This window comes from Cricetulus griseus, chromosome 4 (assembly GCF_003668045.3).
Source record: "Cricetulus griseus strain 17A/GY chromosome 4, alternate assembly CriGri-PICRH-1.0, whole genome shotgun sequence".
Taxonomy (NCBI): domain Eukaryota; kingdom Metazoa; phylum Chordata; class Mammalia; order Rodentia; family Cricetidae; genus Cricetulus; species Cricetulus griseus.
This window is the reverse complement of record NC_048597.1, coordinates 70,792,379-70,813,641: the sequence shown is the minus strand read 5'-3', so window position 1 is coordinate 70,813,641 and position 21,263 is coordinate 70,792,379. Positions and strand designations below refer to the sequence as shown.

Genomic DNA, 21,263 nt, shown 5'->3' with positions numbered 1-21,263 from the left:
GCAGCCGGCGTGCACTGTCTGTTTAAGCAGCCTGGAGGCCAAGTCTGCGGAGGAAATGCTTAAAGAGCCTTAATTTTAGAGACAGGTGGTGGTGCACACCTGTAATCCTGGTATCGTGGAGGTGGGGGCAGGCGTATTGGGAGTTCAAAGTCATCCTTGGCTACATAATGCATGTGCTGGCTGGTTTTATGTCAACTTGACACAAACTAGAGTCATCTGAGAGGAGGGAGCCTCCAATGAGAAAATATCTCCATAAGATTGGGCTGTAGGCAACCCTGTAGGACATTTTTTTAAATTACTGATTGATGGGTGAGGGCCCAGGCCTTTGTGAGTGGTACCTGAGAGCTGGTGACCCAGGGGTCTATAAGGAAGCAGTCTGAAGGGCAGGATGCCGTAGCATCTTTCATCTCAGCACTTGGGAGGCAGAGGCAGGTGTGTCTATGAGTTCGAGGTCAGCCTTGTCTACGTGGTGATTTGCAGGACAGCGAGAGGCACATAGAGAAACCCTATCTCAAAAAACAAAAAAAAAAGAGAGCAAGCTGAGCAAGCTGGTAGTCAGCACCTGTCCATGGATAGTGCTGTCAGCTGCTGCCTCGCTGTCTGGATCCATGCCCTGACTTCCTTCAGTGAGGAACAGTGATGTGAAGTGTAAGCAACAGAAACCCTTTCCTTCACAAGTTGCATTTGGTCATGTGTTTTTACAGCAATAGAAACCCTAACTAAGCCCGGCAGTGGTGGCGCACCCCTTTAGTCCCAGCACTTGGGAGGCAGAGGCAGACAGATCTCTGTGAGTTAAAAGAAAGAAAGAAAGAAAGAAAGAAAGAAAGAAAGAAAGAAAGAAAGAAAGAAAGGAAGAAAGAAAGACTAAGATAGTGGGTTTGAGGCTAGCCTAGAATACGCGATACCCTGTCTCACAAAAATGAAATAAAAAGACAATAAAATATTATTTTTATATTTCAGGAAAGTCAAGTACTTTAACATCAAAGCCAGCTTTGTCAATGAACACATGGTTCAAGGTGTTGATAAAGGTGGGAAGGTGGTAAGTGTCCATTGGCCTGTCTCTCATGGCTCCTCTGGTGCCTGATCCCAGCTTTGTTTGGCCTGGGTGGTGTTCTGGTGTTAACAGCTGCCTTTGAGGTCACACTTCTTCAGAGCTAGTGTATGGGTCACAGCTGAGTAGAGTGAGTGGCCAAGCCTGAGATCCCAGCACTAGGGAGGCAGAAATAGGATCTTGAGTCCTAGACTGCCTAGTGGTGTGTCTCCCCAATACAGACACACATTCCTGAGCAGACAGACACACTCACACACACACACACATTCCTGGATACACAGACACATGCACACATAGACACAGACACATGCACACATAGACACAGACACATGCACACATAGACACAGACACATGCATACATAGACACAGACACATGCTCACATAGACACAGACACATGCTAACATATATACAGACACATGCTCACATAGACACAGACACATGCTAACATATATACAGACACATGCATACATAGACACAGACACATGCTCACAGATACAGACACATGCACACGTAGACACAGACACATGCATACATAGACACAGACACATGCACATATAGACACAGACACATGCTCACATAGACACAGACACATGCTCACATATATACAGACACATGCACACATAGACACAGACACATGCATACATAGACACAGACACGTGCACATATAGACATAGACACAGACACATGCTCACATATATACAGACACATGCACACATAGACACCAAGCACACATAGACACAGACACATGCACACATAGACGCAGACACATGCTCACATAGTCCCAGACACATGCTCACATAGACACAGACACATGCACACATAGACACAGACACACGCTCACATAGACACAGACACATGCTCACATAGACACAGACACATGCAAATATATACATAGACACATGCTCACATAGACACAGACACATGCTCACATAGACACAGACACATGCACACATATATACAGACACATGCATACACACAGACACATACACACACACATTCCTGCATACACAGACACATGCACACATATACACAGACGCATGCATACACACAGACACATACACACACACATTCCTGCATACACAGACACATGCACACAGACACATGGGCGCACACACAGACACAGACACATACATAGAAACATGCACACACAGAAACACACACACACACACACACACACACACACAGTTCAAACAGAGTAGGGATGTAGTGCAGTGGCAAAGGCTTGCCTAGTGTGAGTTAGATCAGTTTGCAGCTTCACAGTCCCCGTGTTAAGCAGCTCAAATGCAGTGGCTGGCTGTCCTGCAGCGTGGGTGATGGCAAGGGTGGTAGTCGCTCCCTTCCTGCAGTGTCTGTAGGGCTCTGAGGAGGCATAGTGTTTGCAAAGGCCTTGTACACTGTGAAGTGCTTGGAGCTAGAACACTTCACTGCCCCTCCTGCCTGGCCCTCCTGTTCGGTGGACATTGTGAAACCCCTGCTCTGAGACTTAAGAGATATGGGCAAAGCATCCACACTGCACAGTAGGGGGACACAGGAACCACTGTCCCAGCCACCCACAGGTTTGAGCCTGCTGGCAGCTGACCATGCGCTGTTTGACCCACGGTTCTCTGTTTATCCTCAGACTCTGCTTTCGGCTGACCACATAGTCATCGCTACAGGAGGGCGGCCGCGGTACCCCACACAAGTGAGTGGCTTGCTCACTTGTACCCCACACATGTGTGGCCCTTGCCTGGGTCCTCTACTCTCACTCCTCTGTGAATTGCCTTTCCCATTTCCAGGCCTCCCAGAATCTACTCTGCTGAAATGGATCTTGAGACCTGCCATATAGCAATGCCTCCACACTGCAGGCTCCTGGGGCCTGTGTCCCTTCACCCCAGTGTCCCCCCTCTTCTCTCCCATAGTGTTTAGCTCTGTTGTCCAGGCTCCAGACGCCTGGGTTCCAGTGACCCTCCACCTCACCTCCTGAGTGACTGTGACTCAATTGTGTGACATCACACCTGGCCCTGTGTCCTTCTTCCAAGCCCCCATTGTCAGTCTCTTTTCTCTTTAACTTCAAAATGCTGGGGCCTCCAGGACTTCAGTCTTATTCTTCAGCTTCCTTTTCCCAGACTTTAAAAGTTTGAAATAGAATACATTTACCAAAATTCTCTCTGTGAGGCACGATGGATTTTAGTAGAGTTACTCTCTCCTGCTCCCTTCCATTTCTAGATCCTTTTCTAAGTTCCCAGATGATGCTTTGCTGGGGCTCCGCTGGTTTCTAGACTCCAGGAGCCTTGTAGAAATGATCTGATCTGTGTGCTTTTGATGGCTCATTTTGCCAGAATAATGTGCTCAGTGTTCACTCGTAGACAGATTAGATTCTCCCTTTTTAAGGCAGAATAATATTCCATTTTGTCCAAAGACCACCTTTTGTTTATCTGCCTTCCATTAGTGAATACCATAGTTGCTTCCTCCTTTTAGCTGTTATGAACCATGATGTGCCATGAGTACTCCTGTAAAAGGTTTTTATGGAGTTTGTTTTCACTTCTCTTGGGTATTTATTAAGACTGGGAGTTAGAGTTGGGTGTGGTGGCCTTTAATCCCAGCACTCCAGAGGCAGAGGTAGAGGCAGTCAGATTTCTGTAGGTTTGAGGCCAGCCTGGTCTACAGAGTGAGTTCCAGGACAGCTAGGGCTATGGCACACAGAGAAACCCTGTCTCAAGCAACCAGACCAAACCAAAAGCAATGGAAGTCAGATCACATGATCATTCAACTTACCCTTTTGTGAGACCACTAGCTTGTTTCCCAGAGACTGTACCATATCTGCTCCCTGCAGTTGTATCTGGAAGGCAGTTTTTATCACCTCACATAGCTCAGATCTTTTGGTGAAAGCAGAATATTCCAAGGAATATATGTGGTAACTCCCACTGGGATTTTTTCATTGCTGGGCACTTCTTGGAATTGGTTTTGTGGAGCATTTACTTTTTGTCATGTGTGGCCACTGGAGTCTACTTAATTAGCTTAGTATCACCTAAAAACTGCAGAGGTTTCCTTTAAAACCAGGACCCATGAGATCTCTGCATGCCTGTGGGAGTCTTCAGTCTACTCTGCACTCTGCATGCCTGTGAGAGTCTTCAGTCTATACCGCACTCTGCATGCCTGTGGGAGTCTTCAGTCTACTCTGCACTCTGCATGCCTGTGGGAGTCTTCAGTCTATACTGTACTCTGCATGCCTGTGGGAGTCTTCAGTCTATACTGCACTCTGCATGCCTGTGGGAGTCTTTAGTCTATACTGTACTCTACATGCCTGTGTCTTGGATCTTCATCAATGTGAAAATGATGGAGCTGCCACTCCTGTCTTCCTGGGTAGGGTGCATGCTTGGGGGAGTGTGCGTGGAGTCACCTTCCATCCCCACATGAATTCTCTCTTCCTCCATAGATCAAAGGAGCCATGGAATATGGAGTCACAAGTGATGATATCTTCTGGCTGAAGGAGTCCCCTGGGAAAACGTAAGGCCTGGGGTGTGTTGTGCTGCTGTATCTGCTTTCTGCTCCCACTGGAGCCATGGGATCATTCTCTGAAAGAAGGAGAGGCAGTCTTTGGAGAACCCTTTGCAGGGCTCCTGGTGCCCCATGTCTTGAAGGTGACACATGAGTGTTACAGAGAGCGAGTCAGCTGTTGTACAGGGCAGTGATGGTCAGTAGCATTCCCCTGAACTCATGGTGCAGCAGACCCCTGGGGGGGGGTCTCTCTTGATCATATCTCCTGTCTGCTTTGTGCACTGAGCATGCTTCAAGCTATGGCCAGGTGTGAAGGTGAGAAAAGCAGCGTGTGCAAGGCACCTGTGCAAATGCACTAGCCTGCCCAGAGCTGATCGAGATACTGGATGCAGTGTGATGCAGGCTTCCTGCTTGCAGGGACAAGAGTGGCCACAAGAGGGTGACAGAGGCATGGATGATAATTCTTCATTGCCTTATGCCTTCTCTAGAAATACTAATAGAAAAAAGTACCCCAGTGGTGGGCAGGCACGTGTGTGTTGTGTGTGTGTGTGTGTGTGTGTGTGTGTGTGTGTGTGTGTGTGTACACGCACACACACGCATGCACACATGTATGCATGTAAATATGTGCATATATGCAGGTGTATATTGTGTGCATGTTGGCGCCATAGGTATGAGGATGTGGCATGTATATATGCACTGGACTTATTTCAGTGAGTGCAAATTTTATCCCTAAACTCCTGGTGTTTGGGATTGAACCTAGGGCTTTACTCATGCCTGGCAAGCACTGTACCTTTGAAGCTATATTCCCAGCTCCAAGCTCGTTTTTGTTGTTGTTGTTGTTTTGAGACAGGGTCTCTGTGTAGCCTTGGCTGTCCTGGAACTCACTCTACAGACCAGGCTAGCCTCAAACTCACAGAGATCCACCTGCCTCTGACTCCCGAGTGCTGAGATTAAAGGTGTACACCACCACTGCCTGGCTGTCAAGATCCTTTAAATAAATAAATACAATAATTATTATTATACATAGATGTGTTTGTGATGTGTATGCATATGTGTGTATATGTGTGTGCTCATGTACGCGTGTGATTGCCACAGTGCACATGTGGAGATCAGAGGGTGGCTTGGGATGTGGTTGTCTCCATCCACTTTTATTTGGATTCTTCATATTGAATGCTGGTCTCTAGGTTTGCAGAGCAAGTGTTTTTACCCACTGAGCCATTTCATCAGGTCCACATTGTTTGTTTTGTTGTTTGGTGTGTGGTTGCACACATGCCAGAATGTGCATGTAGAGGTCAGGGGACAGTTTACAGGAGTTGATTTTCTTCTTCTACCCTGTGGATTCCAGAGGTCAAGATCAAGTTGTTAAGCTTGGTTGTTAGCACCTATCTTGACCTGCTGATCCAGCTTGCTGGCCCAGCTTCTTTCTTTTGAGACAGGGGCTCGTATTCTTAGTCTGGCTTTGAACTTATAATGTAGGTAAGGATGATCTTGAACTTCTGATCCTTCAGTCTATACAAAGTGGGTGGAAATACAGGCATGTTCCACCATGCCTGGCTTCTTCTTCCTTAAACAAGCAAACAAACAAGCAAAAAATCCAACTTTTTATCGCTCTATTTGTATGTGTATGGGCACGCACACGTGTGTGCGTGCATGTACAAGTCATCAGGCTCAGCAGCATGTGCTGATCATGGGGTTGTCCATCTGACCCTTCCTCCTTTTCTTTCTTTCTTTTTAATATATTAGCATGCATATCAGACACATCCTTCATTTTTATTGTTCATTTTTTGACAGGGTTTTTAAAATTTTTTTATTTATTTTTATCTTGTGTGCATTGTTGTTTTTGCCTTGTATGTATGTATGTGTGAGGTCCAATCTTGGACTTAGACAGTTGTGAGCTGCCATGTGGGTGCTGGGAATTGAACCCGGATTCTCAGGAAGAACAGTCAGTGCTCTCAACCCCTGAGCCATCTCTCCAGCCCCCCTTCCTCCTTTTCTACAGCTGATCATAATGCATCAACATTTCACGTTTTCTTTGTCTGCTGGTCCATGGATGAACAGTGTGAATTGCATTGCTGTGAAGACGGTGCGTGGATGTCGCAGTCCTGCCTTCCACTCTCTTGAGCTTGTACACGGTGTTGGAATTGATGGGTTATTGTGCTATCTATTGGACCACATTCAGTAGCTCAATGCTTTGTTCAGCTGCTGGTGTTCTCAGCCGTGGTGTTCTCAGTAGTGATGGTTTTCCCACTAATGATGGTGTTCCCAGTGGTGATGTTGCCAATGGTGGTGTTGGACGACAGGTGAAACGTTTAATTATTCTTTATCAATAAAAAACTGGGAGTCAGATACTAAGGTAAGAACCTGGATGTCAAAGAAGCTGCAGAGAAGCCACCAGTGACCTCCTACTTCTTCCCTTCCCCCATGTAAAAGGGCTGAGATCCTCTCTAAGCCTTGCCTTACTACTTCCCCAGCCCTCCAGAGCCTCTATGGTTAATTTTGGTCAGCAAGTTTCTAGCTCTGCTCTTTGATTCAAAACAAACTTTATTGTCAGAATGCAATCAAAATATCAAGACAGGTGTTCCCACTATTGGTGTTCCCACTGGCTATGGTGTTCTCAGTGGTGACGGTGTTCCCAGTGGTGACGGTGTTTCCACTGGTGACAGTGTTCCCAAGGGTGACAGTGTTCCCAGTGGTAATGGTGTTCTCTCTGGTGACAGTGTTCCCACTGGTGGTGTTCCTACTAGAGTTGTTCGCACTGACGGTGTTCCCACTGGTGATGGTGTTCCCATTGGTTGTACACCAGGGTCCAGTGCTGCTGCACCTGCACATGTGACCAGCAGTGATCTTAGTTTATATACACCTATAAGGAAACCTTTTCCTAGAAGCAGAAAAACTGGGTCCAAGGGCCAGCACCCTTTGCTGACAGGCTAGCTGCACCCTGTCCCTTGTGCACTGCTGCCTGCTTCCTCCTTATCCCCCAGACATGAGCATTGTCAGCTTTTTTTGTAAGACACAGAATGGAATGGCTGTCTTCTCATTCCCATGTGTGACTACAATTGTTGCTGTCTGAAGCCCCCCTGCCCCCCAACGCTGAGTTCATACTGATTCATGATGTCTCCTGCTAGATTACCAAACTGTGATTTGCCTTTTGTCTCTTTTTGTTGTTATTATTTTAAAAATTAGGGGCTGGGGAGATGGCTCAGCAGTTAGAGCACTGGCTGCTCTTCCAGTGGACCTGGGTTTGGTTTACACTACCCACATAGAAGCTCACACCTGTCTGTAACTTCAGTTCCAGGGTTTGTGATACCTTCACACAGCCATACATCAGTCAAAACATAAATGACATGAAATAAGAATAAATTATAAAAAATATTTATTTTATGTATATGAGTGTTTTGTCTGCATGTATGTATGTATAGCACATACATACCTGGTACCCATAGAAGTTAGAAGAGGGCATCAGATCTCCTGGAACTGGAGTTATGGGTAATTATTAGACACCCTGTGGGTACTAGAGGTCAAACCTGAGTCCTCCACAAGAGCAACAAGTGCTTTAAACCACTAAGCCATCACTCCAGCCCCTGCCTTTTGTCTTTTGCCTTTTTTGAATATTTATGCATTTATTTAGTTTTCTTTTAGGCAGTCTCACCATGTAGTCCAGCTGGTCAGGAACTCACTATGCAGCCCAGGATGACCTCAAACTTGTGATTCTCCTGCCTCAGCTTGCCAAGTGTATAGTACCACTACCCCTATCTCTCAAATTCTTATTCTTATTTTTTTTTTTCCTTTTGCAGTGCTAGAGCTCAAACCCAGGCCCTTACATATCCTAGCCAAATGCTCTACCACTGGTCAGCATTCCCACCCAAGGTTTTAATTTTTATGTCAGAGAAATGATCATTTTCTTTTATGTTGTAATTATTCCTAGATGTGAAGAGTCTGGACTTCCCAGGGCTTTGCACCCAGAGCCCTGTGCTGCTGAGCTCTGCCCTTTGTCTGCTCCTCCAGCTTTGACTGTCTGCTAGATTGAACACAGTCTGATTCCATGGATCATCTTTTCATGTATTTACAGCCTCCTTTGAAATTCAGAGTGTCTGTGTGTGGATCACCCTTGCGGACCGTGGCCTTGTATCTGGCTGGGTCCCCCACCCCTCATCTCTTCCTTATCTTCCAGCTGGTTCAAATATCAGAGATGGCCCTGTGTTGCATACCATAAAGATTCTTCGTAACTTATAGATGTACAAATGGTTTCTTTCCCTTTTAGATGTAACCTAAATCTCTCTTTGCTCTTAATGGCTTTTAGATTTATTACATGTTCAGAAGGGCCTGCCCCACCCCCAGCTTGGTTTTTGGTTTGCTTTGGTTCTTAGTCACCTTTGACTGGATGTTCTTTTATGTCTTAGGCCTGGTTGTCCTTGTCTGTGGAGGTGGGCTGCTGCGGTGCCTGCTGGCTGACCGTGGCCCCTGCTGCCTGTCTGCAAGCAGTGCTGCTGCTGGGCATTGCCACTAAGTCTGTGTCACTCCCTCTGTTTCCTTCACCCTGACTTCTTTGTGTGGCTCTTACTCTCCTGTCTTCGCATAATGCTCTTTGTGATGGACCCAACATGAACAGCACTGGAGCCACAATGGCCCTGAAAGCCAGCCCTGCCGCGTCTCTAGTCTATCTGAAGCCCCTTTCTGGGCTCAAGCCATTGTTCTGGCCTATCTCTAAAGGCCATAATTTTCTGAGTTCTTGTCAGACCCGTTTCTGGGAAACTGACCCAGTGCTGTGCATGTAGTGCAGCCCATCAAGAAATCGTCCCCCCACCCCAACCCTGATAGCCCAGAAGTGGGACCTCTCCCCTGTGACTGTGCTGGAGGCAGCTGGCTCAGCTGAAAAGATACGGCCTTCAGATAGTTTAGCCAGGAACAAAACTACAGTATTTATTTTCTTCAGAAAAAAAACAGTTTTTTTTTTTTTTTTTTTTTAAGCTCCTTCGTGTAGATGGAATCTAGGTATGTTATTGTTTAAGAAAAAAAGTGTTTGTGGTGCATCAGTCACCCGTTTAGTTCTGAACATGATTTATGTGAGGAAATGGGTTTTTTTAAAAAAAATTAAGCTGGAGATATATCCCTGTACGATGCTTCTGTGAAAATGCGGCTTTGTCCAGGCTGTTAATGCAAGTTGTAACAGTGCAGCAGGGGAGGCAGTGTTTACATGTTACATTCCTCCGTGCAGTCAAAATAAGCCTGGAGGGTCTACAGTAGCATTTCTGTATTTTATCAGCTTGGGCTGGGGCAGAGGGGGAGGCCCTGCTCACACTTGGAGGGGCTGTTTCTGCTAGATTTATTTGCCTTATAAATATTCCCTGTGTTTATTTTAACTCGCCTTTAAAATGGAGCTGAAATTAATATGGATCCCAGGGCTGTCCCTATGGCCCCAGGGTGCCTCCCAGAGCCGGGTGACACTTTGACATGGCTCATCCAGGAGGCCAGGTCAGCAGTCAAGGGCGCATGGCACCTCTGGGCCTGGGCCTGTAGTGGGCACTGTCTGCTGACTGGTATTTGCTGAGGAAGGGCTGTATGGTCGTGGCCCCAGAACGTTGGTGGGATCAGCAGAATTTCAGAGCTTTCCTTCCTTCTGGGCACAGGCAGCAGCCAGGACTTATTTTCTAGTGCATATATGTGGGGTGTGGTGACTAACGCCTCTAGTCACCCATGAGGTAACTATAGCTGTCTGGGCTTCCAGGATTACCTCCCACTGTCTTTGCCCCTGGGCATGAAGTGAGGAGCCCCTTTCCTCCTTGGATGACATCTGGGTCTCAGAGAGCCCAGGGCTGGCCAGATGGCAAAGATGGGGCACTTATGTCTGGCCCTGTCTACAGGAGACATGGTTAAGTGACACCTTCACCCAGCAGCTGGGTGCTGGCCAGGCAAGGTCACACCTGTCAGCTGTTGTAGATGAAGCTCCTGGCTAGAACCCAGGGTGTTAGCAACTTCACAGAAAGAATGCATGAGCTTGCAGAGGTGGTCTCAGACTCCTTGTCCTGTCTTAGAGGGGCTGAGGTTGGGCAGTATGGGGCCCAGGATAGGACTGCAAGTTGGCACCTGCCCAGTCTTGGCCACCAAGCCACCAGTGTGTGCTGGGCTTGGTGGCCTTTCCCATTGCTCTTTGACTGCCAAAATCTAGAACAGGCTGGAGAAAGGAGGAGGGGGTAGAGAATATACAGGGCTCCTTTGGGCCATTGTGGACAGGTATCCACTGCCAGTGAGGAAGGCGAGGGTATGGGAGGTAGCTGGTCCCCTGTGGAGAAACTGTCCCACTAATAAAGCAAGGCCCTGTGAATGGAAGGATGTGGATGGTGAGAAAAGTGAGCTTGCTCCTTAACCCTGCTTTGGGGAAGTGGGACTTGGCATTGGGATTCAGGGGCCTGAACTGAGTGTGTAGGGACAGGGTGTGGCAAGAGCTGGCCCTGTCTCTAACCCTGCAGCTCAGACTGTCTTCCTGCACCCCATACCTCCAGAAAGACTCTGTGCCCCACAGACTCTCAAGCCTGACCTCCAGCTGACCTGGCCCAGCATTCTTGACCTCTCTTCTGTATTTCTAGATACCCAAACCATGAGACAGGGTCCCCTAGTCACTCTCTTCCACATCCCCTTGCCCCTAGCAGGCTAATCAGTGGGTGCTGTTGTTAGGGTCACTGTTTCTGATCCCTGAGCTGGCACACCCAGAATAGTGAGTGACAGCTGGCTCCGCAGCTTCTCCCACACTGGGCCTGAGCCCGGAACTGAGTTGCTGTTCCCAGCTAACAGTCACAACATGCTTGTTCTTGCTGCCCCTTCATACTGCTTCTGGTCCCGAAAAGGCTTACAGAGCTTGGAGGCCAACCTCTCCCTCTGCTGTTAGTCCCATTCAAACCTCCTGGCTACACAACACACTAGCCCTGGAAATGGTGGTGGTGGAGGCCAGTTTGTGACTGTCTACTCCCATGTGCCCATGCCTACCTGAGGCTTTCTATCTCTGGACACTATGAAGCTGAGAGTGTTTTGCGTTAGGAGACAGGGTCTCCTAGTGCAGGCTAGTCTGGAGCCTACTGTGTAATCCAAGCCAGCCTCAGTTTCATGACAACCCTACCTCATCTTCCTGAGTGCTATGACTACAAGTGTGGGTCAGCATGCCAGATTAGAGAATTTTTATAATGGACTGATTTAATGCCACCATCTGAGTTGGTCATGGAAGTAGCATTGGTTTGACTCTTACTAAGTTGGGAAGCTGCCCAAGGTACAGTGGCCATTTTTTTCCCATTCTAAGCACAAGAGTTAGAAAGTACATTTTAGAAGAACCACTTCAAGTCAGGGCCATATAATATTCTCATTTTCTGCCCAGCTTCTGTCTGTTTTGCGTGATAACTCTGATGGGGCGAAGGGAGAGCAGTTGTCAGCCTGGGACTTGATTCTCAGCTTTTCCGCTTGTTAGCCTGTGTGGGGTCAGGACCTTGGGTAGCTCCTATTATTTAGGGCTTGGCCCAGGGGCAGACCCCAGAGGGTTGGGTGCTGCTGGCAGGTCCAGGCAGATCTGGAGCCAGCTCCACTAGGATGGGGGATTTGTGGTGTCTCCTCTCTGGAGCTGCTTTCCTGGAGTGTCTGTGGCTCTACAGCTTTGACTGGCACTTCCTGGACTGGTAGTACTACCAAGGAGCCAGGAGCTCCTGTGAGACTGTCAGTGGTGTGGGTATGCCTCCTGGAGAGAGGATTAGGGTCCTGCCGGCTGAGAGGAAGACTGAACACTCTGTAAAGCCTAGCTTCACAGGTCTGTTTTAATGCCCTGGTTTCTGCTTCCTCTTCGCTTTCAATTCTGACAAGCAAGCCACCCTGTGATTAGACTAATCTCACGGTAGTTGTGCATCCGTGGAGAATGTTGGCACAGTAAAAGGCACAGAGATCACCCCCCCCAACACACACACACACACACACACACACACACACACACACACACTCGGGGACACAGGGGTGGGGGGATTGGGTTCAAGGCTACTAGGGTATAGGATGGTGACTTCTGGTTGAGCAGACAAAGATCTGGCCTGAGTCTTTAAATACAGTGTTAACTCTCAGGCTGGCAAACCTTCTTCCAGATTGCCAGTACTGCTGTCCCCTGTGGCTGGCTGCTGCTACACTGGTTACTATGCCTTTGTAGCTGGTCCTGGGTGAGTGTGGCCAGTAGAAACCAGCCTACAGCTGCCAGCCTCTGGGAACTGACTTGAAGCTTCATTTTTGTCTCTACTTTTGTTCCATCTCCTCCTCCTCTTTCTCTTCCTCCTCTTCTTCTTCCTCCTCTTCCATCCCCTCTTCCTCCTTCCTATTCCTCCTCTTCCTCCTCCTTCTCTTCCTCCACCTCCTCTTTTCTTCTCAAGGGTCCAGGCTGACTTCAGACTTTGTATACCTCAAGTTGGCCTTGAATTCATGATCTTCCTACCTGCACTTACAAAGTGCTGGGATTACAGGCATGTATGGCCATTCCTAGAACTTTAGTCCTCTGACTTCTTTTGTTCCTCTTTCAAAGAATAAATGTTCCCATTAATTGGTCAATTAGAGGGAGAGGTGGAATAAAAAAAAAAAAAACAATGCTATCAACATGGCTCATAGAATAAATGGTCCAAAGTCACTGTCCATTCAAGCAAGATGTGAGCTTTGTAGAGATTTCAGTGCACACACTCTACTCCCCCACCCCCAGGAATGTGCCTGCCTGTGGGTGTCTTTCTTCCCTGTCAGTGCTCTGGAGTTGGCAATTTGGAGTTGGTGGCCTGAGGGCTAGGGGCACCTGGGAAATGGTTCCCCACCTTCTGTTGTGGGGCCACCTCAGAAGGAGGTCCCTGGTGCTCACAGGGCTCTGCTGGAGCAGATGGTGATCTCTGGCTGCCCGCCCACCCATCTCCTACACCCAGCCTGCTTTGTGGGAGGCTGGGAGGCACACATGGACTGCAGAAACAGAAGAACCAGGTTCTGGAGACTGCTTGCTTCATGCTCAGCAATGTGGTAGGAGGACCTAGAAGTGGGGGTTGGAGGCTCCAGCTGTCTGGGGAGAATCTGAAGGGAGCTTGAGATAAGTAGAAAGGCCCAGTCACCAGCAGAAGGACTACACTAGTGGTGTCCTGATAGGCTGGGTCACCACAGCTTGTTAGGAGGCTGGGGGTGGGTACTGCATGCTCTTCAAGAAGCTGAGAGCAAAGGTACTGCTTGTTGGGCGCTCACAGAAGACTTTACCGTCCATCCTACAGGTGAGGAAGGATGATCAAAACAGCTTAATTCTGCTTGCTTCTTAAGTAACTGAGGTTTCATAGCTTAAACAATTCAGACCTCTCACTCTGTACATCAATCCAAAAAAGGTTAGGTTTTATTCTTTGGACACATTGCACCTGTGTGGGAGTTTGCAGGTTAGGTTTTATTCTTTGAACACATTGCACCTGTGTGGGCACTTGCAGCAGGCAGATGCACGCCTGCTTCCTGTGCATGTCTGTTTGGCATTGCCAGTTCACAAGGGGCCTGGGAAGCACCGCCGTTCTGCTGGCTCCATTGGGATCCCAGGAGCCCCTGTCCATATTCATCACATGCTGAGTGGGGTTGTATGAGCAGCTGGGGCCATCTTGTCCTCAGCCAGTCAGTGTGGCTCTGTCCCCAGCTCCCGTGCAGAAGAAGCCGCACGCCAGATGGTTCCCGCAGGGCACCTGCACAAGTATTCCGAGGGATCCGCCGCTTTTTGAAATGGAATTATATCATTAGTACTTGCCAGGATTAGTACTGACATCAGGCTTATCCATCCTTACATCACCTGCTCTTGTTCAAAGACTGAAGGGGTGATCTGACGAGCCCACCCACATGCAGCCACCCTGGCTGGGAACCCTTACTTCCTCAGCCCTTTTGCATGAGTGTGCACATATGTGCCTGTGTGCTCATGCATTGGCGTGCGTATAAGAGGATGTGGACAGGTGTGTGTGACCACTTGTCTGTGCTAGTGTGTTCACAGTGTGTGCGTGCATGCAAAGGACTTTCCATGTTTGCGTGTCCCCTGAATGTGTATGTATGTGTGAATGCATGCATATGTATGTGCTGTGTGGAGCTGGCCACAAGAGAAGATTAAAATGACTGTTTCCAGTGAGTCACAGTGTCTTGTACTCTGGAGGAGAGAGAGAGAGAGAGAGAGAGAGAGAGAGAGAGAGAGAGAGAGAGAGAGAGAGAGAGAGAGAGAGAGAGATCTGTTGGTTCCATGTGTTGTGGGGCTGGACAGACAGGCCTGGGCTCTGCTCACAGAAGCTGTCTCCCATAAGCCCCCCTCCCCATTCTGATCCTCTCAGTGTCCTATCAGGTCATCCCTGCTTCCATCCTGGCTCAAGGGGTTCTGAGGGGCCTAAGACAAGACTCATCTGTGGGCAGAAGGAAAGCCTTGTGCTTCTGAGGGATATCTCTCAACATGTCCACCAGCCTGGTGCTGCCTATGCTTTTCACAGGCCAGGTGTCATTTGTCACTGACTGTGCTCCCTTCACCACCAGGCAATTTGCTGGTTCAATAGCGCTGTTTGCTGTGTTGTATTTCATAGCTGTAGCTTTTAGGAAGCAGGCTCTATACCTTGCCACCACCTGTTTGAACAGTCAGCCTTAACTGTCATGGGTTTATGAGTACCTGGCATGAAGGCTACAGGGCCCATCTTTGTCACCTTTGTCCCAGTCTTGGGACAACAGCATGTGTCCTTGCTGGTACTCACTTTGTGTGCTCTTCACTGCTTTTTTCTGCAGGTTGGTGGTTGGAGCCAGTTGTATCCTTTTCGGAAGTGCAGATGGCCATCCTTAGGAATGACCCCTTTAGCATTCTCCCTCCCAGGAGATACCTTGTTTTCTTGTGGGGGCTCAACTGGACCTGATAGGGTTGGGGGTCTGGGCCCAGGGAATCGTTTGAGGCTGACCTTTGAAAGCTGCTGCTTCCTGAACCTCACACTAAGCCAGCCGGAGCAGCTGGAGAGGGCTGCAAGGCAGTCATGATGGCTGTGATGGGCCTCTCCCTTGAGAGCAGCCCTGATCTGACCTCATCCCTACAGGAGAAGCAGTCAGATCAGGAAGGGTCAAGCGGGGAAGCCCTGAGAGGCTTAGGGTCAGGACAGGATGTAAAAGGGAAGATGAAAGCCCCAAGGATGAGCATCGGAGCTCAGGCCACAGGCAGTGTGGCTCTGTGGCTCTACCCACAAGACTCTTCTCCCGTGGGTCTGGCCAGCAGCTCTCCACTGAATCTCCACCCTTTCTCCTGGAGGCTGAGACTAAACACCAAAGCCAGATGGAAGCCCTAAGGAGGCATAAACCCGTCTGACCTGTAGGTGCTGTTGGGAGGGCTTGAAGCTGGGGCTGGCAGCTCTATGCACTTGAGACCGGTGGTCTGGGGATCTCTGAAGCTTCCAGCAGAGGCGTCTTCTGGTACTAAGCACGGACAGGGGTCCTGGGCTATTGGAGTAGGGTCCAGGCTCTATGCCCCTCTGCTCCCTAACTCACAGTCAGCTAGTGTTCCTTAGCATGCTGCTGAAGATGTGGCCCTAGAGTGTGCTGGCTTCCTCACAGGGATTGGACTGGATACCACCGTCATGATGCGCAGCATCCCTCTCCGAGGCTTTGACCAGGTAACGCCCAGGAGCCCTTTCTCCCACCTGGGCTCTGCTCCTCCCATGATGCCACACTTTTTTCTGGCTACCTTACCCTGCCCCAAGCACATGTAGGTGTGGCCTAGGGGAGAGGCCTGGATTTTCAGAAACAGTTCCTTAAAAGCCAGGTGTCCTGACACTTGAGAGGCTTAAGTAGGAGGTTCATCTGAGTCCAAGAGTGGAGGCCATCCTGGGCAGTATCTCAAGCCCTATCCCCCAAAATAAGTCACCCATTAAAATCCAAGTTTGAGGTTGTCACTGAGATGCCAAATATTCTATGTCCTCTACCAAAGATAACCCAGTCCTTGGTCATGCTAAGCTCTGGTTATAGAAGCCTGGCAAAGTCAGCTGACATGGAATGCACTGGGTTCATGGTCTCATGACCCCTGCTTCCATCACCCTACCCCACAAACACCTTTCCATCCCATGTAGCTGTAGTTGTGTGTGCGTCAGGGTGTACATACCAAGCCCTGCTACAGGGACACAACATCTGGGGAGCCTGTGGGTTTCCTGCTGCCAGGGGATATGTTGGCAGCAGACGTAGAGGAGGCCGGAGAGGTAAAGCGGCCTGCAGGGAAGAGGGCCGGAGTCTCAGACCGGGTGGCAGTGGGTCTGCTGGGCACTGAGCAGGCCCCATAGTTCTCCTTAGAGACTTGCATGACTGAGTCCAGCAGGCGTTTGGTGGATTATAGAGTGTTAAAAAGCTTAGTTCCTTTGTTTGGGACAAATTGAGATATGGTCCCTGCTAAAAGGGCTTCTCATACATGTGTTCCTGCATGAACCACCTCACCTAGGCAGGTGTCACAGGATTTAAATGGTGGTTGTTTATGCCCTCCAGGCAGCTGTGTCTAGTCTCTGCTGTCAGCCTGGGTTAACTGTAGGGTTGCATATGAACAGCAAGACCTGGTGATACACTGGGCCCTGTGGGCAAGAAGGTGGTTGCAACACATTCACCACCTCCCAGTCTAGGCCTGCACCACTATTTCTGCATTTCCTGGGACTCAGAGTCTTTTGTCAGCTCCCCCAACTCCTGATGGCAGTGGGGACTGGGTGGGAAGTAAAAGGCTAGCTAGATGAACTGGGGCAGAGATCCCATAACCAAGAGAGGAGGCTTTAACTAAATATGCCCTAACCAGTGCTCCCAGAATATGGGAATTGGGAGCCAGGAGGTAGCTTGGCCTCCAGCATCACAGAGCAAGGGGACCCAGAGATGGGGGTAGTGGGCACCCCACTGTCTTCTCTGGGCAGAACCCTGCAGTGGCCCTACAAGGCATTTGAGAGCAAGGCAGAAGGCTAGGGTCTTTCTCAGTGCCCGTTGCTAGTAGTGACCTGGTCTTCATGTGTCTTTTTGTGCTTTGCAGCAAATGTCATCTTTGGTCACAGAGCACATGGAATCTCATGGTACCCGATTCCTGAAAGGCTGTGTCCCCTCCCTCATCCAAAAACTCCCAACTGGTCAACTGCAGGTCACCTGGGAGGACCATGCCTCTGGCAAGGAGGACACAGGCACCTTTGATACTGTCCTGTGGGCCATAGGTAAGGATGCGGTGAGTCACACATACACTGTCTCTAGCTCAAGGAAAGTAGCAGAACTGAATTCCCTGGGAACAGGGCTCTTCACCTTCATTCCCTGCACATCCTGGCTCCTCTACTCTGCTGGCTCCCAAGCAGGCTGGCCGCTGTGTGGTACACCTTGCAAGCTACTGTGAAAGCCTGCGGGCACAGTGCCTACACCTGGCTGTCCCAAACACACTATTCCTCTAGCTATTTCTTTTCCCATTGCCATGGGCTATTCTGGAAATGCAAACCAAAGAAGACATTTGCTGGTGTCACCAGGTGTCATCATTCAGGAACTGTGTGTGAGGCCTCCCATAACCCTTCATAGATTGTTTATAAGGTCAGAGTAGATCCTAGAGATTTCTTATAGGGCTTAAACCTTGATAGATCTATCCGGAGTGAATTAGATGTTTGCTTTATAACATTATAATTTCAAGCTAGTTTCTTGTTTGCTCGCTTTGAGGCAGTGTCTCACATAGCCCAGGATAACCTCAAGCTCCATATGTAGCAAAGGATGAACTGATCCTCCTGCCCCTGCGACCCAAGTACTGGGATTACTTGGATGGGCATGCACCATCACATCTGGCTTTTCCTCATAAACACAATGCGTAGAGAGCTATGGACACAGTAAGTACTTGCTGCATAAGCATGCGTTTGCTCCCAGTACCCACGTTACAAAGCTGGGTTTGGTGGAGCCTACTTGTAATTCCAGATCTGGGAAGGCAGAAGCAGGTGGATCCCGGGGCCTTGCTGACTAGGCAGCCTGGCTGGTCATTGAGCTCCCACCATGCCTCAATAAAACAATTAGGGTAGCCTCTGAGGAATGGCCCCTGAACTTAACATCTGGCCTTCACACATACACACATCCATATGCATATCTGCATATACATGCGTTTTCACAGAAAAACACAACGGTGTGTTTTTAAGTTTTAAAAATGGTACATACATATGACTTAAAACTTTCTGTGTTAATTACTTGGTGCCCAGCTTTGTGACCTTAAGGGCATTCACACTGCTGTAGAGCCGTCACCACCATGTGTCTGCTGAGCAAAGCCCCTAATTTACTGCAGGTTAGCTTCCTCCTGCCCCAGCACCCACCACTCCACTTCCTATCTTAATTTGATGACTCGGGATACAGTGTTTGTCTTTTTGTTCCTAGCCTGAGTCACTTATCATAATGTCCTCAAGGTTTACCCATGTGCTAGCATGTGTCATGATTTCCTTCCTCTTTAAGACTGAACAATTTTGTTTATCCATCCATCTGTTGATGGACATGCAGGCCACTTTCACCTTTTGTCAGTACTATTGCAATGAACACAAATGTCCACAAGCTAGCTGTGCTGATACAGGCCAGAGGATGTGGTTCATTGACAGAGGCTTGCCTAGCATGTCCCAGGCCCGGGGTTCCATCCCAGCAGGTGTGCTTTGGCTGTCACTATATAGCCTTGCTCTCATCCTTCTGCTTTCCATGGATGGTAGGCCCAGTTTTTCAGGGGATGAAGGCCTAGTAGGTGAGGCTGTACAGATCTAGCTGCCGCTGACTTTGCTGGATGTATAACCCCCCTAGGGAGAAGGAAGGTATAGTCAAGGGAAGAATGCATACAGGGCTTGTGTCTATGTGGTGAGGGTTGTGGAGGCTCAGTCAGAGGCTTATGGCGAGAACAGAGATCCAAGATGTCACAGGCATGCTGGGAGACCAGCATACTGGCCACAGTGAGCTGGAGCACCATGGGTCCTTATTGATGAGGGTGACATCCCATGTGAACTTCCCTGCCCAACTCAATGTGAGCACCTTTTAGTTTGGGTTTCTAGTTTTCCTGGCTTCCTTAGGAACGTTCACATTGACACAGGAATACCTGGATCAGTAGAAACATACCTTACATATTTGTCCAAGATCATCTGGGTCTCTGGAGTCTGCTTAGTGTGAGCCAGGGCTCAGAAACCAGATCACCCTCAAGAAACCTCTTTTCGATCCATCTCAATGAGGCAGGTGGTCTCCGGGTGCACCAGAGGGGGTTGTCCAAGGCACAATAGCCCCCCAGAATGGGCTTCCTAAGGAACAGGGCTGCATTATAGAGCAATATGCTTCTGGAGAGAAACTTTTCCTGAGTTGTTCAAATGCATGGAAATCAACAGTGATGCTGAATGAGAGGAGATGGAGCCATGGTTCAGATGGCACAGAAGAGGGGCGTGAACGTGGATCTGAGTGGTCCAGCACAAGCTGACCTGTCACCAAAGAGCATGTTCTTGGTCACACTGCAAAAGTTTATGAGTTCATTATGAACACTGCAAAAGACTAGGTCACATCTTAGACCCCCAAAGTGCCTGGTTTATTTTAAACTCATAGGTGGTAAGGAGACAGCTTTTTCTTGTCCCACCCCAATTCTCTTTACCTTGGACACATGGAACCCTGTCTTGCCTTTGTTGTTTTTGCTTGTTTGTTTTGTTTTTTGAGACAGGGCCTCACTACATAGTCCAGGCTGATTTGAACTCACAATGTAGCCCAAACTCCCTTCTCACTTGCAGTCATCTTGGGCTACCAGAGTGTATGTATCACCTTGCCCCTCCTTGTCATCTCACTTGACCATATGCCTGATGCTGTAGGGTCTGTGCCTTTGCAAAGCCTGGGTCCCCTGACTCCCAGGGGGTCCTCGTCAGGCAGAGCCTCTGTCCCTCCCTTGCTGGGAGTCTGTTCGGCTTTTTTCTATTTTCAAAAAGAGTATCCCCCAGACACACCGAGGGAGTGATTGATGCTGGGGTTGGAAGCTTTTCGAAGTCCTTGGCCTCTGACCCTGCTTCCCCGGGGCTGTGGCAGTGGCGGCAGTGGTTTCTGGCACGCCTTCTGGGTGGTGGGGCTGGCGCTCACTGCTCCGCTCGCTGGCTCGCTCGGGCATGTGCTGACTTCACCACCCCCATCTGAGCCAGGTTTTGTAAACATTCAGGAGCCACTTCCCACTTGAACAACGGGACTGTTTTCTGCAGCTCCCACTGATAAGCCTTTAATGAAGCATTATTTCTGCTAGCTATAAGATGATGCGCTCCAGGAGGTTAAAATAAAACACACAGCTGCGTGGCTGGTCCCCCAGACATCTCTGTGCATGGTGCTTTCCATCCAAGCAGCTGATACTGTGTTCCAACAAGCTGCACTTTGAGGGACATTTAATAAAAGGGATGGATGCTCTCCCAGGCCCCCATGACACCCATGGGCAGGAGAAGCCCCCCGGCACCCTATACCTGACCAGGCCAATGGTCTGTAGTTGGGGCTGGGGGTGGGGGGACCGTCAGGCTGCAGCCATGGCAAAGTGGTGCTGCGCTCTGCAGCCCAGAAGGGCCTTTTCCTCCACACAGCCTGATCTCCAGGGGTGGATTAAACATATTAGCAGTTAAAGCAGTTAAATTGCTGTGCAGGGGCCCCTCATTGTTTGTCTCTGAATCACCGCCCACACCAGGTGTCTCAGATAATAGACTGGGAACCTCAGCAAGGAGGATTTCCTGTCTGCAGATGTGCCGATTACAGCGCTGA

General features: G+C 49.1%; 1 protein-coding gene and 1 long non-coding RNA gene across 9 annotated transcripts in view; one reads left to right on the top strand and one right to left on the bottom strand.

Moving 5' to 3' along the window:
- Positions 1–21,263, top strand: part of Txnrd2 (thioredoxin reductase 2) — a 56,921-nt gene that overhangs the window by 12,785 nt on the left and 22,873 nt on the right. For all 8 annotated transcript variants that reach the window (XM_035444726.1, XM_035444725.1, XM_035444722.1 and 5 more), the window contains 6 exons: positions 961–1,039; positions 2,671–2,733; positions 4,468–4,538; positions 15,294–15,313; positions 16,071–16,162; positions 17,545–17,719. In XM_035444726.1, the coding sequence (XP_035300617.1) occupies positions 961–1,039; positions 2,671–2,733; positions 4,468–4,538; positions 15,294–15,313; positions 16,071–16,162; positions 17,545–17,719 (500 nt within the window). The remainder of the gene's footprint in view (positions 1–960; positions 1,040–2,670; positions 2,734–4,467; positions 4,539–15,293; positions 15,314–16,070; positions 16,163–17,544; positions 17,720–21,263) is intronic.
- Positions 13,875–19,982, bottom strand: LOC113835361. Its single transcript, XR_003484928.2, has 2 exons — positions 19,617–19,982; positions 13,875–14,255 (listed from the first exon to the last, which is right to left on the bottom strand). It is a non-coding gene; the product is annotated as an uncharacterized LOC113835361 (long non-coding RNA).